Below are 26,788 nucleotides of genomic sequence, written 5' to 3' on the forward strand. Positions count from 1 at the left end.
CTATCTCTGACAAAGCTCCCCACTGCTATTTCACCCACTTGCCCAGCTTTATTTTATAAGACTAATTCTAGAATTGTGCCCTCTCTTATTGGGCTTGTTACGTGCTGACTAAAGAAGTTCTCTTGAATGCAGTTCCTGAATTTTGCCCCCTCTGTGCCCTTCACACTGCTTGAAGCCTCCAATGATTACTGCCCTATTGCTGTTACACTCAGGAATCTCTCTGCATATTTGCTGTTCTAACTCCCTTCTACTATTTTGGGGTCTGTATTACACTCAACCCTGACTTTGATTCATTTAATATATTATCACTCCTCACGGCTGTAATTGATTCTCAAACCAATAATGCTAAGCCCACACCTTTTTTTCATCCTGCTATCTATCCTGCCTAAAATCCCTTTATCCAGGGATGTCAAGCTGCCATTTTTTGCCTCTGTTTAACCACGTTTCTGTGATAGCGATGAATATAATGTTACCGTGTATTTATTTGTGCCCTGAGCTATCATCTTTACTTGCAATACTCCTTGCGTTTGCATATATACCTAGCAAATACTCCCCAGGACAATATCCTGGTCCTGCCCAGGTATAAACCGTCCAGTTTGTATGGGTCTCGTCTCCTCGTAGAGCTGGTCCCAATGTCCAGATGCTCCAGAAAAGAGATGATATAAATATAATAAGCTGAGTGCTTTATCAAGCTATGATGCTAAGTTTACCTCTTGGTTAATGAGTTATCTGGAGCTGGTGTTCCAATCTGTTGCTATTATTACCAAAGGTGAGCGTAGTACAGCTGGTGGGGAGAGGTGGGGGGAGGGAGGGAGTTGGTGATGGTGCTGTTGTGATAATGTCACTGGTTCAGTAATCCAGGGACCCAAGGTATGCTCTGGGGCACAGGTTCAATTCCCACTATGGCAGCTGGTGGAATTGAAATTCCAAATATATATCTGGAATGGAAAGCTGGTCTCAGTAACGGTGACCATGAAACTATAATGTCCTTTAGGGAAGGAAATCTGCCACCCACAGCTGGTCTGGTGTGCATGTGATTCCAGACCCACAGCAATGTGGTTGAAGCAGGGCAATTAGGGATGGGCAACTATGCAGCAACACCCACATTTCATCAGAGAACGAAGAAATGAAATCCAGGCTACGAATCTAATGATTCAGCTTTTAACTTCCTATCCCAAAGCAATCTGCAGTGTGATAAGAAAGTTAACACTTATTTATTAGTGGCAAGTAGGGTTACATTAACACTGCAATGAAGTTTCTGTGAAATTTCCCTAGTCGCCACACTCTGGCACCTGTTTGGATCAATGCAACTAACCAGCCCGTCTTTCAAACTGTGGGACGGAACCGGAGCACCTGGAGGAAACCCTTGGAGACATAGGGAGAACGTATAAACTCCGCACAGACAGTGACCCAAGCTGGGAATGGAATCCGGGTCCCTGGAGCTGTGGGGCAGCAGTGCTAACCACTGTGCCACCCCCAAACTTTGACAAGTTTGTGAAAGTCAAACTTTATTATTGAAGCATCATGCTGAGGCAGTGTGTGCAACTTGACACTGAAATGCACTCTTTTTGTTTCAAATGAGCAAACAATTCTAAATAGTAAGCGTTGTGCATTAATTGGGGTTAATCATACACAAGCTGTGGACATTATTTGGGTTTTACATAAGCCCGCTGTAAATCCACACGTTGAAACTGTGAGGTTGTATTAGATTGTGTAACTCTGTAAATAAATGGAAGACTAAGATCATAAGATGTAGGAGCAGAAGTGTGCCATTTGACCCATCAGGTCTGCTCCACCATTTAATGAGATCATGACTGATCTAATCTCATCTACAACTCCACATTCCTACCTTATCCTGATCACCCCCTATTCCCTTACTGAGTAAAAATCCGTCTATCTCACCTGGGTAGATATTAAGATGATATGTTGGAGAGTTGGTGGAGACTTGATGGGCTGAATGGCCTCCTTCTGCACTCTAGGGATTCATTCTAAAGAAAGATACTAAATGACCCAGCCTCTACAGCTCTCTGAGGTAAAGAATTCCACAGATTCACTTCCCTGTGAGAAGAAATTCATCCTCATCTCTGTCTTAAATGGGTGACTCCCTTATTCTGAGATGATGTCCTCTGGTCCTAGTCTCTCCCACACAGGGAAGCATCCTCTCAGCATTGACCCTGCCAAGCCTCCTGAGAATCTGATGTCTCAGTAAGGTTGCCTGTCATTCTTCTAAACTCCAATGAGTACAGGCCCAACCTACTCAACCTCTCCTCATAGGAAAATCCCTCCATACCCAGGATTGATTTAGTGAACCTCCTCTGGATTGTCTCCAATGCTGGTATACCTTTCCTGAGATAAGGGGACCAAAACTATTCACAGGTGTTGTCTAACTAGTGCCTTGTATAGTTTTGCCAATATTTCTATGTACTGCTGGAATGAGTGGGGGCTGATCTTTGTTTTATTTGTTTCTTTAGGTGTTTGTGGAAACACTGGACAAGTGTTTTGAGAATGTCTGTGAGCTGGACCTTATATTCCACATGGATAAGGTACTTTTATATCTATTGTTGTTAAGCTTGTGTTGAATTGTGTTTGTGCTTTGAAATCAAATTTTATTTACAAGCCAAATCTTTCTTTAGTTTAAGAAAGACCAGTGTTTAATCAGCATTACCAATTTTATAGGAGAGAGTTTGTGAATTTGAAATGATTAATGAAGTAAAGTTGTGTTAAGTATTGATTGGTACTAGGACTGGAGAATGGTGCTGAGCACATGCCCCAAATGGCATGATTCCTACTGACTCATGGCTCCTTGAGATTGTGAAATGTTTTTTCCAGTCATTAATTGCTGGCAGGTTTGGTAACATCCCCACACACATTTACAGAACAGACAATTCATTTTATCAACATTGATAAAAATTACAGAAGAATTTATGTAACTTTATCTGATTGGCAAATTAGCAAACTGAAAAATGCTGCTTGTGTAATTGTATTTTGATGAATATTGCTCTGAAATCAGATCACTCTTAAATGTCAAGATTAGAATTGGCTTTGTGTAAGGCTGACAGATTTGACTGTCACTTTCAGGCTCTGGCTCACTGAGCTTTCCTTCTCTTGCGATCTGGAACTCCGGTGCAGTGAAAGGCTTTCCAGGCTTGTTTTTGCAGTGTTTACTTTTATTAGATTAGCCCTGAATCCGGCTGGACTTCTGGCTGGAAAATATTCCTTAGTCTGTTGTTAGACTCATTTCCTGCCTCAAAACAGACATTCTCAATACAGACTTACATGGACTGTGCGATGCAGCATTGCAGAGATGTGGCTGAACTGTCAATTCACCACCAAGGGGCAGCCTGCTAAGGCCAGGGAATATGCCTTCAACATTTTGGTTTGGTTTAGAGGAAGATCATAGAACCACTACAGTATAACCACTATAGTAAGAGGCTATTCAGCCCATCAAGTCTACATCAACAGCAATCCCACCCAGGCCCTATCCCCATAACCCCTCATATTTTTTAAAAACTCATTTATGAGACATGGGTGTTGCTGACTGGCCAGCATTTATTGCCCATCCCTAGTTGCCCTTGTTCAGAGGGCAATTGTGGCAGAGCCATTGTTGTGGCCCTGGAGCAAATATAGGCCAGACCAGGTAAGGATGGCAGATTTCCTCCCCTAAAGGATATTAATGAACCAAATGGGTTTTTTCCAACAATTGACAATGGTTTCATGTCATCAGTAGATTCTTAATTCCAGATTTTTTAAATTAATTCAGATTCCACCATCTGCCCTGGTGGGATTTGAACTGGGATCCCCAGGACATTAACTGAGTTTCTGGATTAATAGTTTGGCAATAATACCATTGAGCCATTGCCTTTCCTGATAGTTCCTCTGACACTAAGGGGCAATTGAGCATGGCCAATCCACCTTACCTGCACATCTTTGGACTGTGGGAGGAAACCGAGCACCTGGAGGAAACCCATGCAGACACGGGGCTAATGTGCAAACTCCACATAGACAGTGATCCGAGGCTGGAATCGAACCCAAGTCCCTGGCGCAATAAGGCAGCAGAGCTAGCCACTTTGCCGCTATACCACCCGTTGAAAACAATTTAGAACAATTCTGAGAAAAGCAGTGACTCTTTAGTTGCTGCTGTGTGTTCAAACATTTTATGTTGTTAGTTCACCAGCCAACATATGTATTTGGGAAGCTGTTGCTATTGTGTTGTTGTGTATCGCTGCTGTACTTGTTTTGATGGCACCATCAGGCTGTAAGTAACCGCAGGCAGGAGCGACAGGTTAGCTATCACTTTCCACGAAACAACCTTGATAAAGCTATTTTGGAAAGTAATTTTCAGCATTATGAGCTTACCAGTCTGTTAATACTGGTGCATAAATTGTGTGAAAACTGTTTTACTTTCCTTCATTGATGAATAAAGGTGTGTTTGTGGCGGGCTCGCGCAAGAAGTTATACAAGGAGTATTAGCACAAATTGGATTTAATGTATTGTCCTAATCTATTCACAGAAGTGTTAGTTCAGGCTTGTCCAAGCCCCAGCCAGATGGCTGTTTCATTGTTGTGTTACGTTCTCCAAGTGTAGGAAATGCTTCAGTTTCAAAACTTCCCAGAAAGAGTTTCAGAAAGTGCTCAGTGGTTATTCAGCCAATCACAGCCTGGTTTCTGCATACATTGGCTGCTAGACAGGGTAGAGGTAGAGAGATTCTTTCCGCTTAGAAAGGAAACCAGAACTAGAGGGCACAGCCTCAAAATAGGGGGGGGTGCAGTTTAGAACAGAGTTGAGGAGGAACTTCTTCACTCAAAGGGTGATGAATCTCTGTAATTCTCTACCCATTGAAATGGTGGAGGATACCTCGTTGAATCTATTTAAGCCATGGGTAGATAGATTTCTGATAGACAAGGGAATTAAGGGTTATGGGGAGAAGGCAGGAAAGTGGAACTGATCCACTTCAGATCAGCCATGATCTTATTGAATGGCGGGGCAGGCTTGAAGGGCTAGATGGCCTACTCCTGCTCCTATTTCTTTTGTTCTTATGTTCTTATTATGTTCTTATCACTAGCCAATATAAGGTGAAATCAGCCTTTGATTGGATGTCAGTTGCCAGGTAAGTTTTCAGTATCAATGCTGGCTGGGACCGTGGAGAAAGGGGAACTTCAATAGCAGCGGGTTGGTCAGAGGTGGTGAATACTGGGACAGGCCTGGTGGGGAGGGAAAGGTGTTTGCCTCTGCAACAACTGCCACAAATTTGGGCATTGGCCCCAGCCTGACCCCAATCGGCCTTGACTCCAGTTGGCAACCCCAACCCTGTCAACCACCAATGTACTCTGACCGGCTGTGGGGGAAGGGGTGAGTACTGAGCTTGGGTAAAAATTGAGGTCATAGATACAAAAAAAACAGTCCCTTCGGCCCACCTCATCCATGCTGACCAGGTTTCCTAAACTGAAGTAGTCCCATTTGCCTGCATTTGGCCCATATCCCTCAAAACCTTTCCCATCCGTGTACCTGTTTAAATGTTATAATTGTACCTGCCTCTACCAGCTCCTCTAGCAGCTTATTCCATATGTCCCCTGTCATCCCCCGCCGAATTATGTGAAGAAGACGCCCCTCTGGTCCAATTTAAATCTTTCCCCTCTCATCTTAAACCTGTGCCCTCTGGTTCTGAACTCTCCTACCCTGGGGAAAAGACCTAGTGAGGGCCTGATTTTAGCATTGCGTTATGCCCATTTTCAGGCACGAGAACTTGGTAAAGTCAGGCAAGCAGCGCAGTCCGTGTCCGCCTCCGCTTCGGTTCCCCCTTTACCAAGGCCCAAAAATGGCCACGATCGGGACTGTTCCCGAAACGGGCACGACGGCCATTTAAATGCATTTGTATGCATTTAGATTGACTTAATGGGCTGCACACCCAACTTTACCGGTACTTCCATCTTTATCACCACTTTTGCCCTTCTGGAATTGATGGGAAACAGACATGCTGTACATAAGCCTGATTCGGACGTTCCATCAATGAGGGTTAGTGAGGAGGTAAGTGCCGAGTGCCCGATGATTCTCTGCTTGATATCGGTGGGGTGGGGATGGGGGAGAAGGTGGGTCTGCTGCCACTCTACCTGAGATCAGTGAGGAGGAGGAGGGATGGGTCTGTGATTGGCCCGGATGGCGGGGGGCGTGGGGGGATAAGGAGATCAGTAATTTTGAGGGGGTGGGGCAATATCTGTGGGGGGCCAGGGAGAGGCATTGTTTGGCCCGGGAGGGTTGTGGCAGGGAGCTGCATTCTATCATTGCTTTTCTGCACGTGTGCAGTTAGAGGCTCCGATTGGAGCTGCAGGGTTTCGGGTGTGTTAAGCCCCGCCCACAGGCTTGTGCAGCGCCGTCCAGAATTGCTGATATTTTTTCAGGCAGAATGTGTACGAGAGTGTCTGAGAATGAGTCTAAAAGTCGGACCTGAAACACTCCCAGTTTCAAGTCCGCCCAGCATTTAGAATCAAAATGGTAAAATAGAGAGCTGAGTGTGTGGGGGTGAGTGAGAATCTGCCCGGGTGGCACAGTGATTAGCACTGCTGCCTCACAACACCAGGGACTTGGGTTCTATTCCTGGCTTGGGTCACTGTCTATGTGGAGTTTGCACGTTCTCCCCGTCTCTGCATGGGTTCCTTCTAGCTGTTCCAGTTTCCTCCCACTGTCCAAAGATGTGCGTTAGGTGCATTGGCCATGCTAAATTCTCCCTCAGTGTACTCAAACATGAGCCGGAGTGTGGTGACTAGGGGATTTTCACAGTAATTTCATTGCAGTGTTAATGTAAGCCTGCTTGTGACATTAATAAATAAACTTTAAACTTGTATGCCTGGAACCAGCAGTGTGCCTCAGGGATCACTGCTGGGTTCACTGTTATTTGTCATCTATATTCATGATTTGGATGAGCATTTACGAGGCATGGTTAGTAAGTTTGCAGATGACACCAAAATTGGTGGCATAGTGGACAGTGAAGAAGGTTACTTAGGATTGCAACAGGATCTTGACCAATTGGGCCAGTGGGCTGAACGAATGTCAGATGGAGTTTAATTTAAATAAATGCGAGGTGATGCATTTTGGTCGATGAAACAAGGGGAGAGATTACTCAGTTAATGGTAGGGCTTTGGGGAGAATTACAGAACGAAGAGATCTAGGTGTACAGGTTCATAGCTCCTTGAAAGTGGAATCACAGGTGGACGTGGTGGTGAAGACAGCATTTGACAAGCTTGGTTTCATTGGTCAGAACATTGAATTCTGGAGTTGGGATGTCTTGTTGAAGTTGTACAAGACATTGGTGAGGCCACAGTTGGAATACTGTGTACAGTTCTGGTCATCCTATTACGGAAAGGATGTTATTAAACTAGGAAAAGTGCAGAAAAGATTTACTAGAATGCTACCAGGACTTGATGGTTTGAGTTATAAGGAGAGGCTGGAACTTTTTTCCCTGGAGTGTAGGAGATTTTGGGGTGATCTTATAGAGGCCTATAAAATAATGAGGGGCATAGATCAGCTAGTTAGTCAATATTTTTCCCAAAGGTATGGGAGTCTAAAACCAGAGGGCTTAGTTTTAAGATGAGGGGGGGAGATACAAGAGGGTCCAGAGGGGTAATTTTTTCACACAGAAGGTGTGAGTACCTGGAACGAGCTGCCAGAGGCAGGTACAATTTAATCTTTTAAAAAGCATTTAGATAGTTACATGGGTAAGATGGGTACAGAGGGATATGGGCCAAACGTGGGCAATTGGGACAGCTTAGTGGTAAACACTGAGCAGCATGAACAAGTTGGGCTGAAGAGCCTGTTTCCATGCTGTAAACACACCCACGCTCGCTCCCACTCGCCCACCCTGTCATTAATTGTTACCAAGTTGCTGCACACTTGCTCAGCAATTGCTTCTTAAAGATCAACTTTATTTGAAATTCTGTTTATTATTGAGCCAGTCCTTAATCAGTCCAAAATTTTCACATTGGCCACGTGAGGGTGAGAAAATGTGAACGTGCCCAGTTAACTGCAAATAGTTGCTTCAATAACCCTGAGTATGTGGTCAGGGCCAGCCACCCGTTGTACAAGGTCTCGCACCCATCATGCAGGGCCTTCCCAGAACCAGGAAATAATGTGGTGCAGTTTCACAACATGATTTTTCAAAGCACTCCCTTTTACAGAAAGTGAAAAGTAAGTTAGTGTTACAGCACACATACTGGAAAACAGGTCCATACATAGCAACAGGACAAGCATCCCTTCAAGAGGGTTGGGAATGCAATGGTTTATTCATCAGTGATGGTATCTGATGATTATTCAATTTGAGGTTGTGATTTCATGCTATTCTCGTCGTGTGGCTGAGGGCTATAATATTTGAATGCACTTTAATTCTTGTGATGTGGGCACAGCTGGTATTTATGCCCATGCTTAATTGGTGTGTATTTACTAGACAATGGAAAATCAGAGATGTGCAACCTGTGTGGTTGCTCCATATGTCCTCCCTTTGCACAAGACACGATAAAGCTGTTTCAGCTGATGCAAGATCAATTGCAAAGATCTGGAAGAATTGTAGGTGTACATAAATTATTAAATCCTCTGAGTTTAGAAGAATGAGGGGTAACTTCATTGAAACTTTATAAGAATCTGAAGGAGCAGTTATGGTAGTTGCTGGGAGACTGTCTTTTTAACAATTTTAAAAATTCATCCTTGGGCTTTGCTGGTATTTACTGCCCATCCCTAATTACCCTTGAAGACATGGTAGTGAACCACCATCTGGACCAACTGCAGTCAATGTGGTGTAGGTACACCTGTGCTGTTAGGAAGGGAGTTCCAGGAATTCAGCCTAGCAACACTGAAGGAATGGCAAAATGTAGGTAGCAGAGGTCATGGGTTTGGAAGGTGCTGTTTGAGGAGCCTTGCTGAGTTGCTGCAGTGTATCTTATAGAATGGTGCTGTCACTGTTTATTGGTGGTGGAGGGAGTAAATGTTGAAGGTGGTAGATGAGTTGCCAATCAAGCAGGCTGCTTTGTCGTGGATAATGTTGAGCTTCTTGAGTGTAGTTGAAGCTGCACTCATCCTGGCAACTGGAGAGTATTCCATCACACTCCTGACTTGTGCCTTGTATGTTGTGGACAAGCTTTGAGGAGTCAGGAGATGAGTTACTCCCTGAAGGATTTGCAGCCTCTAACCTGCTCATAGCCACAGTATTTATATGGCTAGTCCAGTTCAGTTTCTGATCAATGGTAAACCCCAGGATGTTCCTAGTGGAGGAGTCATCAATAGTCGTCCCATTGAATGTCAAGAGGCATGTCTTGTTGGAGATTGTCATTATCTGACACTTGTGTCGTGCAAATGTTACTTGCCACTTGTCAGTCCAAGCCTGGATATTATCCAGGTCTTGCTGCATTTGGATATGGATTGCTTTAGAACCTTGTTTTGTAGAATCATTATATCTACAGTGCAGAAGGAGGCCATTTGGCCCCTCGGGTTTGCACCGACCACAATCCCACCCTGACCCTATCCCCGTAACCCTATATATTTACTTCTCTAATTCCCCTGATACTAAGTTCAATTTATCATGGCCAGTCAACCTAACCCACGCATCTTTGGACTGTGGGAGGAAACCAGAGCATCCGAAGGAAACCCACTCATACATAGGGAGAATTGCAAACTTCACACAGACAGTGACTCGAGGCCAGAATTGAACCTGGGTCCCTGGTGCTGTAAGGCAGCAGTGCTACCCACTGTGCTACCGTACTGCCCAGTAGCCCATGTATGTACCCCAGCTAATCCCCCAAAGGGCAATTTAGCATGACCAATCAACTTAACCTGCACATCTTTGGGAGAAAATCCATGCTGACACAGGGAGAATGTGAAAATTTGACACAGACAGTGACCTGAGGCCAGAGTTGAACTCGTGTCCCTGGCACTATAAGGTAGCAGTGCTAACCACTGTGCCGTCTTAGTATTGAAGAATCACGAATCATGCTGAACATTGCAGTCCTCGCATCTGACCTTATGATGGAGGAAGGTCATTGATGAAGCAGCTGAAAATGGTTGGGCCTGAGACACTCCCCTGAGGGACTGCTGCGGTGATGTCATGAACCTGAGATGATTGGCCTCCAGTCACAACCATCTTCCTTTATGCAAGGTATGACTTGAAAGCAGTGAGTTTTTCCCCCTGATTCCCATTGACTCCAGTTTTGCTAGGGCTCCCTGGTGTCACACACTATCAAATGCGGCTTTGATGTCAAGGACAGTCATTCTTACCTCACCTCTGGAGTTTAGTTCTTTGTTCATGTTTAGACTAATGAGGTCAGGAGCTGAGTAATCCTGGGGAGACCAAATTGAGTATCAAACAAAGAACTAAGAAAATTACAGCACAGGAACAGGCCCTTTGGCTCTCCAAGCCTGCACCGACCATGCTGCCTGACTGAACTAAAACCCCCACCCTTCCAGGGTTCATATCTCTCTATTCCCATCCTATTCATTTATTTGTCAAGATAACCCTTAAAAATCACTATTGTAGCTGCTTCCACTATCTACCCCGGCAATGAGTTCCAGGCACCCACCACCCCCTGTAAAAAAAAAAATTTGCCTTGTACATCTCCTTTAAACCTTGCTCCATGCACCGTAAAACCTGTGCCCCCAAAGTAATTGACTCTTCCACCCTAGGAAAAAGCTTCTGACTATCCACTCTGTCCATGCCTCTCATAATCTTATAGACTTCTATCAAGTGCCCCTCAACCTCTGTCGTTCCAATGAGAACAAACCAAGTTTCTCCAACCTCTCCTCATAGCTAATGCCCTCCATAACAGGCAACATCCTGGTAAATCTTTTCTGCACCCTTTCCAAAACCTCCACATCCTTCTGGTAGTGTGGCGACCTGAATTGAACACTATATTCCAAGTGCAGCCTAACTAAGGTTCTATAAAGCTGCAACATGACTTGCCAATTTTTAAATTCAGTGCCCCAGCCGATGAAGGCAAGCATGCTGTATGCCTTCTTGACTACCTTCTCCACCTGCATTGCCACTTTGTGACCTGTGTACCTGTACACCCAGACCCCTTTGCCTATCAATACTCTTAAGGGTTCTGCCATTTACTGTATATTTCCTATCTGTATTAGATCTTCCAAAGTGCATTACCTCACATCAGTCAGCAGGTTATTGCTAAGTAAGTGCTGCTTGATAGCACTGTTGATGACCCCTTCCATCACATTACTAATTTCGAGAGTAGACTGATGGGGTGGAAATTGGCCTGGTTGGATTTATCCTGCTTTTTGCGTACTGAACATAACTACATTGTGAGGTAGATGCCAGCAAGTTCTGGAGCACAAGTCTTCAGCACTATTACTGGAATATTATCAGGATTCTGTGGCCTTTGCAGTATCCAATGCCTTCAGCTGTTTGCTAATATTATGTGGAGTGAATTGAATTGGGAAAAGACTAGTACATTGGTACGGGGGACCTCTGGTGGAGGCTGAGATGCATCATCTTCTCAACACTTCTGGCTGAAGATTGGTGCAAATGCTTCAGCCTTGTCTTTTGCACTGATGTGCTGGGCTCCCCTATCATTGAGGATGGGGATATTTGTGGAGCCTTCTCCTCCAGTAAGTTGTTTAATTGTCCACCACCATTCACAACTGGATGTGGCATGACTGCAGAGCTTAGATCTAATCTGTTGGTTGTGGAATTGCTTAACTCTGTCTACCTCTGACTGCTTCTGCTGTATGGCAGAATAGATCCACCAGGCTGACATCTGATTTTTACATACCTGGCGCTGCTCCTGGCATGCCCTCTTGTTCCCTTCATTAAATTCCACCTAGTTGTATTTTAGTTCCTACTAAGCAGCAATTTTGTTTGTTAAGTATGTCAAAGCTGTTTACTGCAGCAAAGCTGCAAACAATATTAACCAGGGACACCATGATGTCACCGTAAGCTACTGTGGGGACAGGGTTCAAATCCCACCATGGCAGCTGGTTGAATTTAAATTCAGTTAATAAAATCTGGAATATAAAGCCAGTCTCAGGAATAGGGACCGAGTAACTATCATCGATTGTCATAAAAACCCATCTGTTGACTATTATTTCATTGAAGGAAATCTGCCTGATCTGGCCTACATGTGGTTCCAGACCCACAGCAGTCTGGTTGACTTTTAACTGTCCTCTGTGATAGCTGAGCAAGCTACTCACTTCAAGGGCAATTAAGAATGGGCAACAAATACTGACCTTGCCAGTGATGCCCATATCCTATGAAAGAAATAGGACTTAATCTTTTATTTATTTGTTTCTTTGGGAAGCAGTGAAACTTGAGAACTTTCTACACATGAGATCATTACAGTTATTTTGGAATTGTTTATGTTGTCAATGAATTCGGGACTGATACATCCAGAGGATTTTCTCTGTGACATGTAACTTTGATTTTGCTAAACCAGCTAACGGAATAAAATAAAAGCAAAAATACTGTGGGTTCTGGTGATTGGAAATAAAAACAAGCTTTGGAAATACTCAGCAGGTCTGGCAGCACCTGTGGAGAGAAATAGAGTTAATCTTTTGAGCGCAGCTGACTCTCTTTCCACAAATGCTTCCGGCTTAACATTTTCTGTTTTTGTTTATAGGATATAAAGGGCCTGATTTTCATCAGTTCTTTGGAGGCTTCAATAGACCTGATAGAAGTCTACAAGATTATGAGGGGCATGGACAGGATGGATAGTCAGAAGCTTTTTCCTAGGGTGGAAGAGCCAATTACTAGGGGCAGAGGTTTAAGATGCGGGGGGCAAGGTTTAAAGGAGGTGTACAAGGCAGATTTTTTACACAGAGGGTAGCGGGTGCCTGGTACTCGTTGCCGGGGGAGGTAGTGGAAGCAGCTATGATAGTGACTTTTAAGGGGCATCTTGACAAATACATGAATAGAACAGGAATAGAGCAGTATGATCCCCGGAAGGATAGAGGGTTTTAGTTAAGTCAGGCAGCATGGTCGGTGCAGCTTGGAGGACCGAAGGGCCTGCTCCTGTGCTGTAATTTTCTTTGTTCAACAGTTCTGAACAGGAATTAGAGCCACTTGCCCACTCTGATCAATGTGTTTGAACTAATAAAATTGATACCATATACTTGATTATTTATACATTTTCTACAAATATATAAAACGAAAAAGAGTGGCAAAAGTAAACATTGGTCCTTTAGAGGACAAGAAGGGGGATGTAATAACTGGAAATGAGAAAATGGCTGAGGCATTGAACAGTATTTTGTGTCGGTTTTCACAGTGGAAGACACAAATAACATGCCAAAAATTGATGACAGGAAGGCTATGGCAGGTGAGGACCTAGACACGATCATTATCATGAAAGAGGTAATGTTGGGCAAGCTAATGGGGCTAAAGGTCATCTATTTTGGTAGGAATAACAGCAAAATGGACTATTATTTAAATGTTAAAAAATTGCAGCATGCTGCTGTGCAGAGGGACCTGGGTGTTCTTGTGCAGGAATCTCAAAAAGTTGGTTTGCAGGTGCAACAGGTAATTAAGAAGGTAAATGGAATTTTGTCCTTCATTGCTAGAGGGGTAGAGTTTAAAAACAGCGAGATTATGTTGCAGCTGTATAAGGTGCTGGTGAGGCCACACCTGGAATACTGTGCATAGTTTTGGTCTCCTTACTTGAGAAAGGATATACTGGCACTGGAGGGGGTGCAGAGGAGATTCACTAGGTTGATTCTGGAGTTGAGAAGTTGGCTTATGAGAAAAGACCAAGTAGAATGAGGCTATACTCATTGGAATTCAGAAGAATGAGGGGAGATCTTTTAAAAACATATAAGATTATGAAGGGAATAGACAAGATAGAAGCAGGGAAGTTGTTTCCACTGGCAGGTGAAACTAGAGCTAGGGGCATGACCTCAAAATAAGGGGAAGCCGATTTAGGACTGAGTTGAGGAGGAATTTCTTCACACAGGGTTGTGAATCTGTGGCATTCCCTGCCAAGTGAAGCAGTTGAGACTGATTGACAGGCGAAGATAGATAAATTTTTGAACAGTAAAGGAATTAAGAGTTATGATGAGCGAGCAGGTAAATGGAGCTAAGTCCACAAAAAGATCAGCTATGATCTTATTGAATGGTGGAGCAGGCCTGAGGGGTTGAGATAGCCTGTTCCTAGTTCTTATGTTTTATGTTCGTCAAGTGTCTCATGCTTAGTTGAAGTATGTTGTTGTGAGCCAGAGAAGGAAAGAGTTTGACTCAGTGTTGAGTGATATTTTGCAGAAATGGTTTGTATTCTGTTGTATTAATAACAAACCCTTAATGGGTCATGTAATAAATGAAGTAACACATTTATTTTTTGTTACCATAAAACAAATTACATATTATTTGTTTTAACGTTGTACAGATCAACGTTGTTTAAATTAAGAAGCTAATTTGCAATTATCTGGTTCATATCAAGGTTTTGTATTGTGTTTCGACTTCAGTTCACCTCATTGGCTGGATATAACAAACAGATAGCCCATTTGTCGTGAGATTTAGGATTTCCAGCCTTTCAGGATGTACTCTAGTGTATGATTTTGATAAATTAATTGTATTGGAACTAATTGCTGACTTCACCAAATAAGGTGAGGTAAAGAATTTATAATATAAGATAGGTCTTAGTCTGGTTATTTGAAGTTATACTGAGTTGGATTTTAATCTGTTCAGCACTCCTGTAGAGTGCCTTACTCCGTTAAGTGTTGTTGAATTTTTTTGAAGTTTTATTTTGATTTTGTTTCTTTGGGAAGAAGTGAAGTTTGTGGAAACTGCATATTTGTTTCAGTTCCTAGAGATTAAGCAGGGCAGTCTAAGACAATCTCATTGAGACTATTTCCTTCAGATAGTTTCTTTCCAAAATGTTGCCAAGAAATATTTATATTAAAAGCATCTTCTCTAAATAAATACATGCTTTGTCCTTTAATTTGTTTCTACAAATTCGCAAAGATTGAACTCTGACCAGTAGAGCAACTAAACAAGCCTTAAGTTTAAAGTTGTTTTATTAGTGTTGCAAGTAGACTTCACTTATGTACTTGAGTGAAGTCCTGATGGTTTTGACTTAGTGAAGCACCATGGGATATTTTACAGCTAAAGGCGCTATCTAAATGACAATTGTGGGGGATACAGCAATGGAAAGGGATGAGGCAGACACACAGTGAAGTTGAAGCAGTATCGTAGCACTTCAGTGCACCTTTACACTCATCTGCAAATCCCATCAGCACATTGCAATAAAAGATCAAAGCTTTCTGTGTTTCCATGAATTCAAAAAAAAGTTTCAATTATCCTGTTGAATGGTTACTTCACAGATTTATGCATGTTTATCATTGCAAAGAAATAGAAAACGCTGATAACTGCTTTCTTATCTTTGAATATGTGGAATTATCTCTATTTGTACTTAGTGTTCATAACCTTTACTCCCAGTTGTGTTCTAGTCGTTGTCCTTGTTTTGATTGAATGGTGATGGACTCCGATAGTGTGAATCAAGGTAACAATGGGTTGATTATTTGAAAGAAAAACAGAAAAAGCTGAAATGCATTGGAGAGAGAAACAGTTAACTTTCTGGATTGATGAACTTTTCTGTTTCTGTTTTCCAGCATCTGCAGTGTTTTGCTTTAATGTCGGAGGAGGTTATCTGGTTAGTTATTGCAGTGCTGTTTATGGGATCTTACTGGACACAATTGGCTGCTGTGTTTGCAGGCATTATTCTGGGTGCACTTCAACATTTTTCATTGACTGTTAGATTTCCATTGCAAGGCATTGCATAAATCAGGTTTGCAAGATAGTTACAGGTGAGGAAGATCATTTGGTCCAAATTAGATTTTCCAGAATGACCCTAAAATTTAATCGTTTTTAATGGGTCTTGAATTTTCCTCCAGTGCTGTAGAGACAAGTTCATGTGCGAATCAGTTCCTTATACCTGTTCTAAATTCGCCTTTTACTGCTTAATGCCCCTGATCCTTGATCCTACTGTTGCAATTGAAAGTAGTTTTTGAAATTTGTCTTTGCATTCTGTTAACTAACCTCTGACCAACTGCCTTTTGGACACCTTTCAAGGTTGTAACATTCAAGATTCTCTGTCCTGTTAACAACCTAAATTCTTAAAATAGGAACATAGGATCACTGAGTGAACAAAAATCAAAGTTCATTTAGTTCACTTGTACAATCTTCAGACAGAAGTGCCAAGTGGATGATTCATCTTGATTTTCTCCTGAGGTCCCCGGCTTCACAGATGTCAGTTTTCAGCCAATTCGATTCACTCTACTTGATCTCAAGAAACGGCTGAAGGTACAGCATACTGCAAAGCGAAGGACATTGACAAAGTTCTGACAATAGTACTGAAGACTTCTGTTCCAGTGCTTGCTGTGTCCTTAGCCAAGTTGCTCCAACATAGCTACAACCTGGCAATGTGGAAATTTGCCCAGCGATTTTCTGTTCACAAAAAGCAGGACGAATCCAACCCAGCCAATTAGTGCCCCATCAGTGCATATCAGCGAAGTGATGGAAGGAGTCTTCGCTATGAGATGACTCAACAATAGCCCCTTGCTTACTGACATTCTGTTCAAATTCTGTCAGGGCCACTCAGTTCTTGACCTCATTACAGCCTTATTTCAAACATTTACAAAAGAGCTGTTCATTCTCTTTCTAACCCCAACTGCAATGAGTTCAATTAAACTAAGCACTGTGTCTTTTCCACTAAATGTGGCCCTTGGTTGCTAAACAACAACTCATTCTTGACCAATGTCTTGTTTGCTTTTCATGTTGTAAATTCTCAAAGCACAACAGAGGCACAGTTTAAAATGAAACTAAAAGCCCCGCACACGCAAACATCTTTGTTTATCATGAATCTAATTAGAATTTTGCCCTTTTCTAACACAGATTTACTAAATCAGACTCACACTATACCTATTTCTAACATCCAACAATACAAACATAGATTACTTAAAACTACCTCTGCTTCCTAACACTCCTAAAACAATTTTTTTTTAAATAAGGAGACCAAAACTGCATGAAGAATTCCAAATGCTTTACTGTAATAAAGCCTCCTCTTTTTATATTTCATTCCTCTTGCAATTGACACCAGTCTCTCTGAATTTCAACATTTACAAGTTTTGCATTTTTTAAAAAATCTGCTTTTCTATTAAAGTGAATAAGATTGTTTTAGTCCTGAATTTTAACAGGTCTAGACAGGGTAGATGCAGGAAGGATGTTCCTGATAGTGGGAGAGTCCAGAACCAGGGGTCACAGTCTGAGGATTCGGGGTAGACCATTTAGGATGGAGGTGAGGAGATATTTCTTCCCCCAAAGAGTGATGAGCCTGTGGAATTCATTACCACAGGACGTAGTTGGTGCCAAAACATTGAATGTATTCAAGAGGCAGCTGGATATAGCACTTGGGGCGAATGGGTTCAAAGGTTATGGGGAAAAAGCAGGATTAGGTTATTGAGTTGGATGATCAATGATGATCGTAATGAATGGCAGAGCAGGATTGAAGGGCCAAATGGCCTCCTCCTGCTCCTATCTTCTATGTTTCATCTGTCACTGTGTAGCTACTTACTTAATCTACATATCTCTTCTTGCAACCTTGTTTTCTTCTCACAGTTTATATTCCCATTTAACTTTCTATCATGAGTAAACTTGAATACATGAAGCTGTCTCACTCATTAGTACAGATTGTAAATAGTTGCAGCCCTGCATTGAACCTAGCAGCTGTCCATTCAACACAACCTGCAATGTGAAAATGCTCTGTTTATCCCACTTTTGTTTCCTGTCTGTTAACCAATCGTACAACCACATTACTCACAACTCCCCAAGCCCTTATCTTGGGTTCTAACGTTTGTGCTGAAATTCATCAAATATCTTTTTGAAATTCAAGTATGCCAAATCTACTGGATTCCTTTGATCCATACGACTAGATACATTCTCAAAAATCTAATAAATCAAACATAATTTCCCTTTTCTAAAAAAAAAGCAAATTACTGTGAATGCTGGAATCTGGAACCAGAAGAGAAAATGCTGGAAAATCTTAGCAGACCTGGCAGCATCTGTGAGGAGAGAAAAGAGCTGATGTTTCGAGTTCAGATGACCCTTTGACAAAGCTAAAAGGCATAGAAAGTGGGAGATGTTTATTCTGCGGGGGATGGGGGGTGGGGAGTGGGGAGGAGGTGGAGGAGGAGGGGGGGGGAAATGAAAGATGAATCACAGCCACAGCAACCAGGGGAAAGGCTGCTAATAGCAGTCCACAGAGAGAATAAAGGGTGTGAATGGCCAAACAGCAGAGAAGAACATAAGAAATAGGAGCAGGAGTAGGCCATCTAGCCCTTCGAGCCTGCCCCGCCATTCAATAAGATCATGGCTGATCTGTTGTGGCTCAGTTCCACTTTCCCGCCCTCTCCCCATAACCCTTAATCCCCTCTCTTATCAAGAACCCATCAACCCGCTTCTTAAAAATATTTAGCGAGGCAGCCTCCACCACTTCAACAGGCAGAGAATTCCAGAGACTCACCACCCTTTGAGTGAAGAAGTTCCTCCTCAACTCCGTTCTAAACCGCCTGTGCCCCCTAGTCCTACTGTCTTTTTTGAGCGGGAAGAGTCTCTCCACCTCTATCCTATCCATCCCATTCATCATCTTATACGTCTCAATGAGATCTCCCCTCATTCTTCTAAACTCTAACGAGTACAAGCCTAGTTTATTCAGCCTCTCCTCATAGCTCAATCCCCTCAACTCCGGTATCAGCCCAGTAAACCTCCTCTGCACTCCCTCCAGGGCCAAAATATCCTTGCGCAGGTGCGGCGCCCAAAACTGCACACAGTACTCCAGCTGCGGCCTCACCAATGCCCTATACAGCTGCAGCAAGACCTCCCTACTTTTATATTCAATCCCCCTCGCTATGAAGGCCAGCATCCCATTCGCCTTCCTGACCACCTGCTGCACCTGCAGGCTGGGTTTTTGCGACTCATGCACAAGGACCCCGAGGTCCCTCTGCACCGTCGCCTGCTGCAGTTTTTCGCTACGTAAGTAATAGTCCTTCCTACCATTCTTCCTACCAAAGTGGACCACCTCACACTTGCCAACATTAAATTCCATTTGCCATTTCCTGGCCCATTCGCCCAGCCTATCTAGATCCTTCTGCAGACTCTCCACACCCTCCGCACAATTTGCCTTTCCCCCAATCTTGGTGTCATCAGCAAATTTCGACACCCTGCACTCGGTTCCCTCCTCCAGATCATCTATATAAATGGTAAATAGCTGAGGCCCCAGCACCGACCCCTGGGGCACCCCACTAGTCACCAACCGCCAATCTGAATAGCACCCATTGACCCCCACTCTCTGCCTCCTATTTGACAACCAATCCTCTATCCACGCTAACACCCTACCCCCAACTCCATGTCCCCTGACCTTCTGCAATAACCTCTTGTGAGGTACCTTGTCAAACGCCTTCTGAAAATCCAGAAAGACCACATCCACCGGCTCTCCTCTATCCACTGCCCTAGACACATCCTCATAGAACTCCAGTAAATTTGTCAGACACGACTTCCCTTTAATGAAACCGTGTTGCGTCCGCCCTATCAAGCAATTCCCTTCAAGATGCCTCGCAATTTCCTCCTTAATGACGGATTCTAACATTTTACCTACCACAGACGTTAAACTAACCTGCCTATAATTCCCCGCCTTTTGCCTGGCACCCTTCTTAAACAACGGCGTAACATTAGCCGTTTTCCAATCTTCTGGCACTTCCCCGGAATCCAGCGACGTCTGGAAAATGAAGCTGTACAGCTTCTTTATCTTCTGTAAATTCAGATTGACTCTGAAATATTAAAACGTACTGAATGAATTCTTGCATTTTCCCGATGACTGAGGTTAGATAACCCGCCCTTTAGTTCTTCTAATTCACTCTCCCTCCTTTCTCAAACAGATTTATGTTTGTTAATTTCCAACCTGCTGAGATCATGACAGAATCTGCGGAGTTTTGGAAGACTGTATGCATCCATTATTTCTATAGTTACTACTTTCAGAAACTTAAACAGAAACAGAGAAAGCAGCAGCAGGAATAGGCCATTTGGCTCTCCTAGCCTGCTTCGCTATTCATTATGATGTTGGCTGTCCCTCTAACTCAGTAATCTGTTCCTTCTTTCCCCCCATATCCTTTGATCCCTATGGCCCCAAAAGCTATATCTAGCTCCTTGAAAACAAACAATATTTTGGACTAGAGGGCACAGCCTCAAGATAAGAGGGGGGCAGTTTAGAACGGAGTTGAGGAGGAACTTCTTCACTCAAAGGGTGGTGAATCTCTGGAATTCTCTGCCCGTTGAAGTGGTGGAGGCTACTTCACTAAATATATTTAAGACACGGGTAGATAGGTTTTTGGTAGGCAAGGGAATTAAGGGTTATGGGGAGAAAGCGGGAAAGTGGAACTGAGCCACTTCAGATCAGCCATGATCTTATTGAATGGCGGGGCAGGCTCGAAGGGCTAGATGGCCTACTCCTGCTCCTATTTCTCATGTTCTTATGGTCTCAACTGCTTTCTGTGATTGCAAATTCCACAGACTCAACACTCTCTGGGTGAAGAAAATTCTCCTTGTCTCATTGCTACATGGTTTATCCCATATCCTTAGACTGTGACCCTTGGTTCTGGACTCACTCGCCATCAGGAGCATCCTTCCTGCATCTACCATGTCAAGTCCTGTAAGAACTTTATTGGTTTCTATGAGATCCCCTCTCATTCTTCTAAACTCCAGTGAATATCACCCTGTCTGGCTCAATCTCTCTTCATGCGTCAGTCCCGCCAACCTAGGAATCAGCCTGGTAAACCTTTGTTGCACTCCCTCTATAGCAAAAACATCCTTCCTCAGATAAGATCAAAACTGAGCATGATATTCCAGGTGTGGCCTCACCAAGGTCCTGTATAAACGCAGCAAGACACCCCTGCTCCTGTACATGAATCTTCTCGCTATGAGAGCCAACATGTTACTTGTCTCCTTCACCAGCTGCTGCACTTGCATGCTTGCTTCCAGCAACTGATGTGCAAGGGCACCCAATTCTCATTGCACATTCCCCTATCCCAATCTGAAAGATGTGGCCCTCCAGCTCCTGGGGACTGTTCAGCTTTTAGTCCCTCAGTATCCTCCAATGCTTCATCCCTGCTTATAGTAACCACTTTAAGTTCCTCAGCCCAGTCAGTCTTTACATTCCCCTCTTTTTCTGGTATGTTATTTATGTGTTCTATTGTGAAGACAGACACAAAATATTTGTTCAATGTCTCTGGCATTTCCTCAATTCCATGACAGTTTCTGCTTTTGAGGCATCAACATTTACTTTAACTACTTTTTTTCCATCTTATGTACTTGTAAAAACTCATACAATCTGGTTTATATTTCTGATTGTTGACTCTCATTCTATTTTTCCCCATTTTATCAACTTTGCTAGTTTCTAAATCTCTCCCAATCCTCAGTCTTTGCAGCATTGAAACCGCCATTTAACTAAACTAACCTTTAAATTCCCCAGTAAACATGAATGGAGCGTTCTTGCTGTGTTTTAATTAAAATATATATTTTTTGAACATTATGATTCACCATATTTTTAGTATATTTTTTGAATTTACCTAAACCCTACTTATCTGCTTCAAGAAGACGACCATCATCCCGGTACCTAAGAAAAACCAAGCAGTGCGCCTTAATGGATATCGTCCGGTGCCTCTGACATCCATCATTATGAAGTGCTTTGAAAGGTTAGTCATGGCACGAATCAATTTCAGCCTCCCACACCGCCTGGATTCACTACAGTTTGTCTACCGCCGCAACAGGTCCACAGCAGACACCATCTTCCCGGCCCTGCACTCAACCCTGGAACACCTAGATAACAAAGACACCCATGTCAAACCCCTATTTATTGACTACAGTTCACCCTTCAACTCCATTATTTCCATGAATCTCATCTCCAAACTCCGTGGCCTGGGTCTTGGCTCTTCCCTCTGTGACTAGATCCTGAACTTCATAAGTCACAGACCACAGTCAATAAGGATAGGCAACAATACCTCCTCCAAGATTATCCTCAACACCAGTGCCCCACAAGGCTGTGTTCTCAGCCCTCTACTATACTCCTTACACACCAATGACTGTGTGACCAAATTCCTCTCCAACTTGGTTTTCAAGTTTGCTGACGACACCACCATAGTGGGTTGGATCTCAAACAATGACGAGGCAGAGTACAGGAATGAGATAGAAAATCTGGTGAACTGGTGCAGCAACAATAATCTCTCCCTCAGTGTCAACAAAACAAAGGAGATTGTCATCGACTTCAGGAAGCGTAGAGGAGAACCTGCCTTTGTCTACATCAACGGGGGACGAAGTAGAAAGGGTTGAGAGCTTCAAGTTTTTAGGTGTCCAGATCACCAACAACCTATCCTGGTCCTCCCATGCCAACGCTATAGTTAAGAAAGTCCACCACGCCTCTACTTTCTCAGAAGACTAAGGAAATTTGGCATGTCGGCTATGACTCCCACCAACTTTCACAGATGCCCCGTAGAAAAGCGTTCTTTCTGGTTGTATCACAGCTTGGTACGGCTTTTGCTCTGCCCAAGACTGTAAGAAACTACAGAAGGTCGTGAATGTAGCCGAATCCATCACGCAAACCAGTCTCCCATCTATTGACTCTGTCTACACTTCCCGCTGCCTCAGCAAAGCAGCCAGCATAATTAAGGACCCCACGCATGCCGGACATTCTCTCTTCCACTTTCTTCCGTCGGGAAAAGGATACCAAAGTCTGAAGTCACGTACCAACTGACTCAAGAACAACTTCTTCCTTGCTGCCATCAGACTTTTGAATGGACTTCCCATTAAGTTGCATTAAGTTGATCTTTTTCTCCACCCTGGCTATAATTGTAACATTACATTCTGCACTCTCTTGTTTCCTTCTCTATGAATGGTATGCTTTGTCTGTATAATGGGCAAGAAACAATACTTTTCACCATGTTAATACATGTGACAATAATAAATCAAATCAAATCAATGAACTTAACCACTTCACCTCTCCTGCCGAAATATTATGACTTTATTGAAGAAAACTGTTGAGTAATGATCGATGGATGTTTTTGTGAATGGAAAATGGTTTCCAGTAGTGTTCCACAGGGCTCAGTGTTGGAGCCAATGCTGTAATGATTTGGATTTAAATGTGGGAGGTTTGGTTGAGATATTTGCAGATGACAGAAATTGGCTGTGCAGTTGATAGTAAAGAGGACAGCTGTCAACTCCAGAATGATATCAATGATCTATTAAATGGACAGAAGATTTTCAAATGGAATTCAAGCCGGAGAAGTGAGAGGTAACGTATTTGGGAGGGCAAACAAAGCAAGGGAATGAGAGGGTCTGAGGAAGTGAGAGACTTTGGAGTGCACCACCACAGGCTTCTGAAGCTGGATTAGGTGGTTAAGCATATGGAATGTCTTATTTATTGGGCAAGGTATTGAACACAAAAGGAGGGATGTAAAGCTGGAACTGTATATACTGATAAGGTCACAGCTGGAGTTTTGTGCACAATTCTAGTCACCACATTACAGGAAGAACATGATTGCTGTAGAGAGTGTAGAGATTTACAAGAATGTTGCCAGGCCTGGAAAATTGCAGCTATGAGGAGAGATTGGAGAGGTTAGGGCTGTTTCCTTAGGACAGAGGAGGCTTATGGGTGACCTGCTTGGTACAAATGATGAGGAGGCTATACAGGATAGTCGGGAAAGACTTGTTTTCTCTTAGCTGAGGGGTCAGTTACTAGGGGCAGAGATTGAAGGGGATTGGTAGAAGGATTAGATGGGACATGAGGAAAATCTTTTTCACCCAGAGGGTGTGGGGGTGTCTGGAATTCACTGTGTACACTGGTGGGTGAGGCTGGAACACTCAACTCATTGAAAAGGACCTGGTTCTGAATCTGAGGAGCTGGGACCTGCAGGACTATGGGCGGTGCACTGGAGACTGGGATTGAAATGGACAATGCACTGGAGACTAGGATTGAAATAAGTGGCTAGTTTCTTTTTTCTTCTGTTTTGATAGGTGCAAACGCAGTGGCCTCTCTCTGTGCTGTAGCTTTCCTATGGTTCTATGACTGGAGTTTATCACTCTCAAACTTAATATGAAATTCAAATTATTATGATCACTTTTTCCACAGAGGATCTTTTACAATGAAATTAATTTGGTCTGCCTCAATATATGATACCAGATTAAAAATATTGTTAGTGTGAGTTGGTTCCACAATGTATGGTTCCAGGAAACTACCACAAAAGAATTCTACAAACTCATCTTCTGGACCACCCTTAATAATTATTTATGTTCTGTCCATATGAAATCTCTGATAATTTCATTGCCTTTGTTCGAGCTCCAATTATTTCTTGCTTAATGCTCTGTCCAATGGTGTAACTACTGTTAAAGGTCTTTAAACTCCGGGCAATGTTTACTCATTCTTGTTATTTCTAATCTCACCCCCATTCTGATCTGACTTCTTGGTTTTCTGAATGAAGATTGTTTCTTACTACTGTCATCTTTTGCTATTTGGACCACGCTACGCTTTTTTTCTGTCTTTCTTTGTGAAATATTATGTACCCTGGATTATTTCCTGGCATTGACTGTATAACCATGTCTCTGAAAAAGCGATTCGATTGAAACTCCTATCTCAGTTTGTGCTACTAGTGCATCTGTCTTACTACAAATGGTTTGTGCATTTTGCTGAGGAGCGTTTAAATAATTTTTTTACTATTCTATTCATGAACCCTATTTACTGTTGTGCTATTCTCATTAAACTCTTGCCCTTTCCTTTGCCACTCTGTTCTGAACTTTTTTATTTAACTTTTCCAAATCTCTCTCTGCCTGACTCCTCACCAAGCTTTTTTTAGTTAAAGCCCTATCCACAGCTCTAATTGTAGGATTTGCCTGGATACGATCACAGCCCAGTTTAAATGAAACCCATTTGAATGGAACAGTTTCCTCTTTCTCCACTGCTGGTTCCAATGGCCATGAATCAAATCCTCCTCTTCCCACACGACTCTTTTGACCAACATGTTGAATTACCTCATCTGCTTGACCCATGCCAGTTGGTGAATGACCCAGGTAACAATCCAGACAATAAAACCTTTCAAGGCTTTGCATTCTGGATTTGGATCCTAATGCTTTGAATTCTATTCAGCAGAACATCATTCCTAGTTCTACCTATGTCCTTGGCTCCTACATGGACCACAATAACTGGATCCACTCCTCCCACTCCAAGTTCATGTCCAGCTTTGGGGAAATGTCTTGAATCCTGACACCAGGCAGTCAATAAACTTTCAGAACTCCTGGGATTGTGGCTGTGGAGAACAATGCCTGATTATATGGTAGTCAGTCACTACCACATTCCTTCACCATGGTGTTATGGCCTGTTTGCCTCTCCATCCTGCAACCCTTGTTCTCATCCACACAGATAGTCAGTACCTTGTACCTGTTAGTCAAAGTCAGGGTTGAGGCTCCTCTATCACTCCTTGCTGGTTCTTCAGACCTGTCTGACTCTCAGTTGAATCTCCCTATCTCTGACCACTGACCAACCTTAACGCTAATCTAAGCTGTGTGACTGCCTCCTGGAATAAGGGGTCCAGGTAACTCATATTCTTATGTCATTTGATACTGATATCTTAGAGATATTTAGAACTTTCTGGGAGTGAAGATCAGTCACAGACACTTGTATTGGGAAGGTTTGCATAGTCTTTTCTTTGTCTCCCTCCATGTTGTGAGGGCAGATCAGCTGTTCTGTGTCGACCCAGAAATTGCACTCTTCCAATTTCAAATGGATCAGATCAATCTCATTTCAATGTGAGGTTGAGGTGAGGAGATGGTGAAACTGAACCATACCTGCTGTTTGGTGTGCATGGAAACCTGAAGAATGGATATTTGGATCAGAAGAGAGTGACGTATCTTCTTTTATAAAAATGCAGCAGTTTGAATCTAAAAGTATTTTACGAAGCGGGCCATCAAGTGTTAAATTGTTCTTTAAATGGTTGGAATCTGTTTGTATTGCTGGCTGTGACCTGTCTGAGATTACAGCCTGCCTGAGATTACAGTGTGTCGCTCTTGTTTGTACAGGTTCACTGCATTCTGCAGGAGGTGGTGATGGGAGGAATGGTGCTGGAGACTAACATGACTGAGATTGTATCACAGGTTGAGGCACAGACTAAACTGGAAAAGTCTGAGGTAAGAAATACTGAGCATGCATCTAAAGGAAAGCTTTTGTTTCTGGGGAATTTCATTTCCTGACCATCTAATAGGACCCCTGTTTGCCTCCTATTGTTGCTGTTTGCAGCAGATTGCTCAGTGAATGGACTGGATGGTTTAGTCCTGTGTAATTTACAGTTTTGAGTCTCACACAGCCACTTGGGGTATCTACATGGCCCCTCCCTTTCACCACACCACATCCCAGAATTGTTGCAGCCTCTGTTACTGACCTCCTCCTCAAGTGTTTTATGTTGCAATCTGTTTGCCTTGAGGATCCCTCTGATTCCGCTTGTTTTCTTGAAGATTGTGAGTCTCGTTTCTTTCCCAGCTTTTGCCTCAACGTGTTTCCCTCTCACAGTTAATCTTTTCTCCCTAAAAAGTTACTTCTTTGTAAACACTTACTTGCTCAATACTAGCCCCAGATACTCCAGCAGAACAATAGATGCAGGAGTTGGCCCTATGAGCCTTCTCCACTGTTCAACATGGCTGATCTACCTCAACTTTGCCTTCCCACATCTCACATCCCTTAATTCTCATTCTATAGTCTCTGACTTTAATAAACTTAACGACTGAACA

The 26,788-nt window shown here is 43.0% G+C and overlaps 1 protein-coding gene across 1 annotated transcript in view; it reads left to right on the plus strand.

Moving 5' to 3' along the window:
- The window catches only part of ap3s2 (adaptor related protein complex 3 subunit sigma 2), a 56,943-nt gene that overhangs the window by 24,307 nt on the left and 5,848 nt on the right, over window positions 1–26,788 (plus strand). Inside the window, exons 4-5 of the mRNA XM_080214316.1 lie at window positions 2,472–2,543; window positions 26,084–26,191. Coding sequence (XP_080070442.1) covers window positions 2,472–2,543; window positions 26,084–26,191 — 180 coding nt within the window. The remainder of the gene's footprint in view (window positions 1–2,471; window positions 2,544–26,083; window positions 26,192–26,788) is intronic.

Source organism: Carcharhinus amblyrhynchos, chromosome 28 (genome assembly GCF_965287045.1).
Source record: "Carcharhinus amblyrhynchos chromosome 28, sCarAmb.v2.hapA, whole genome shotgun sequence".
Taxonomy (NCBI): Eukaryota; Metazoa; Chordata; class Chondrichthyes; order Carcharhiniformes; family Carcharhinidae; genus Carcharhinus; species Carcharhinus amblyrhynchos.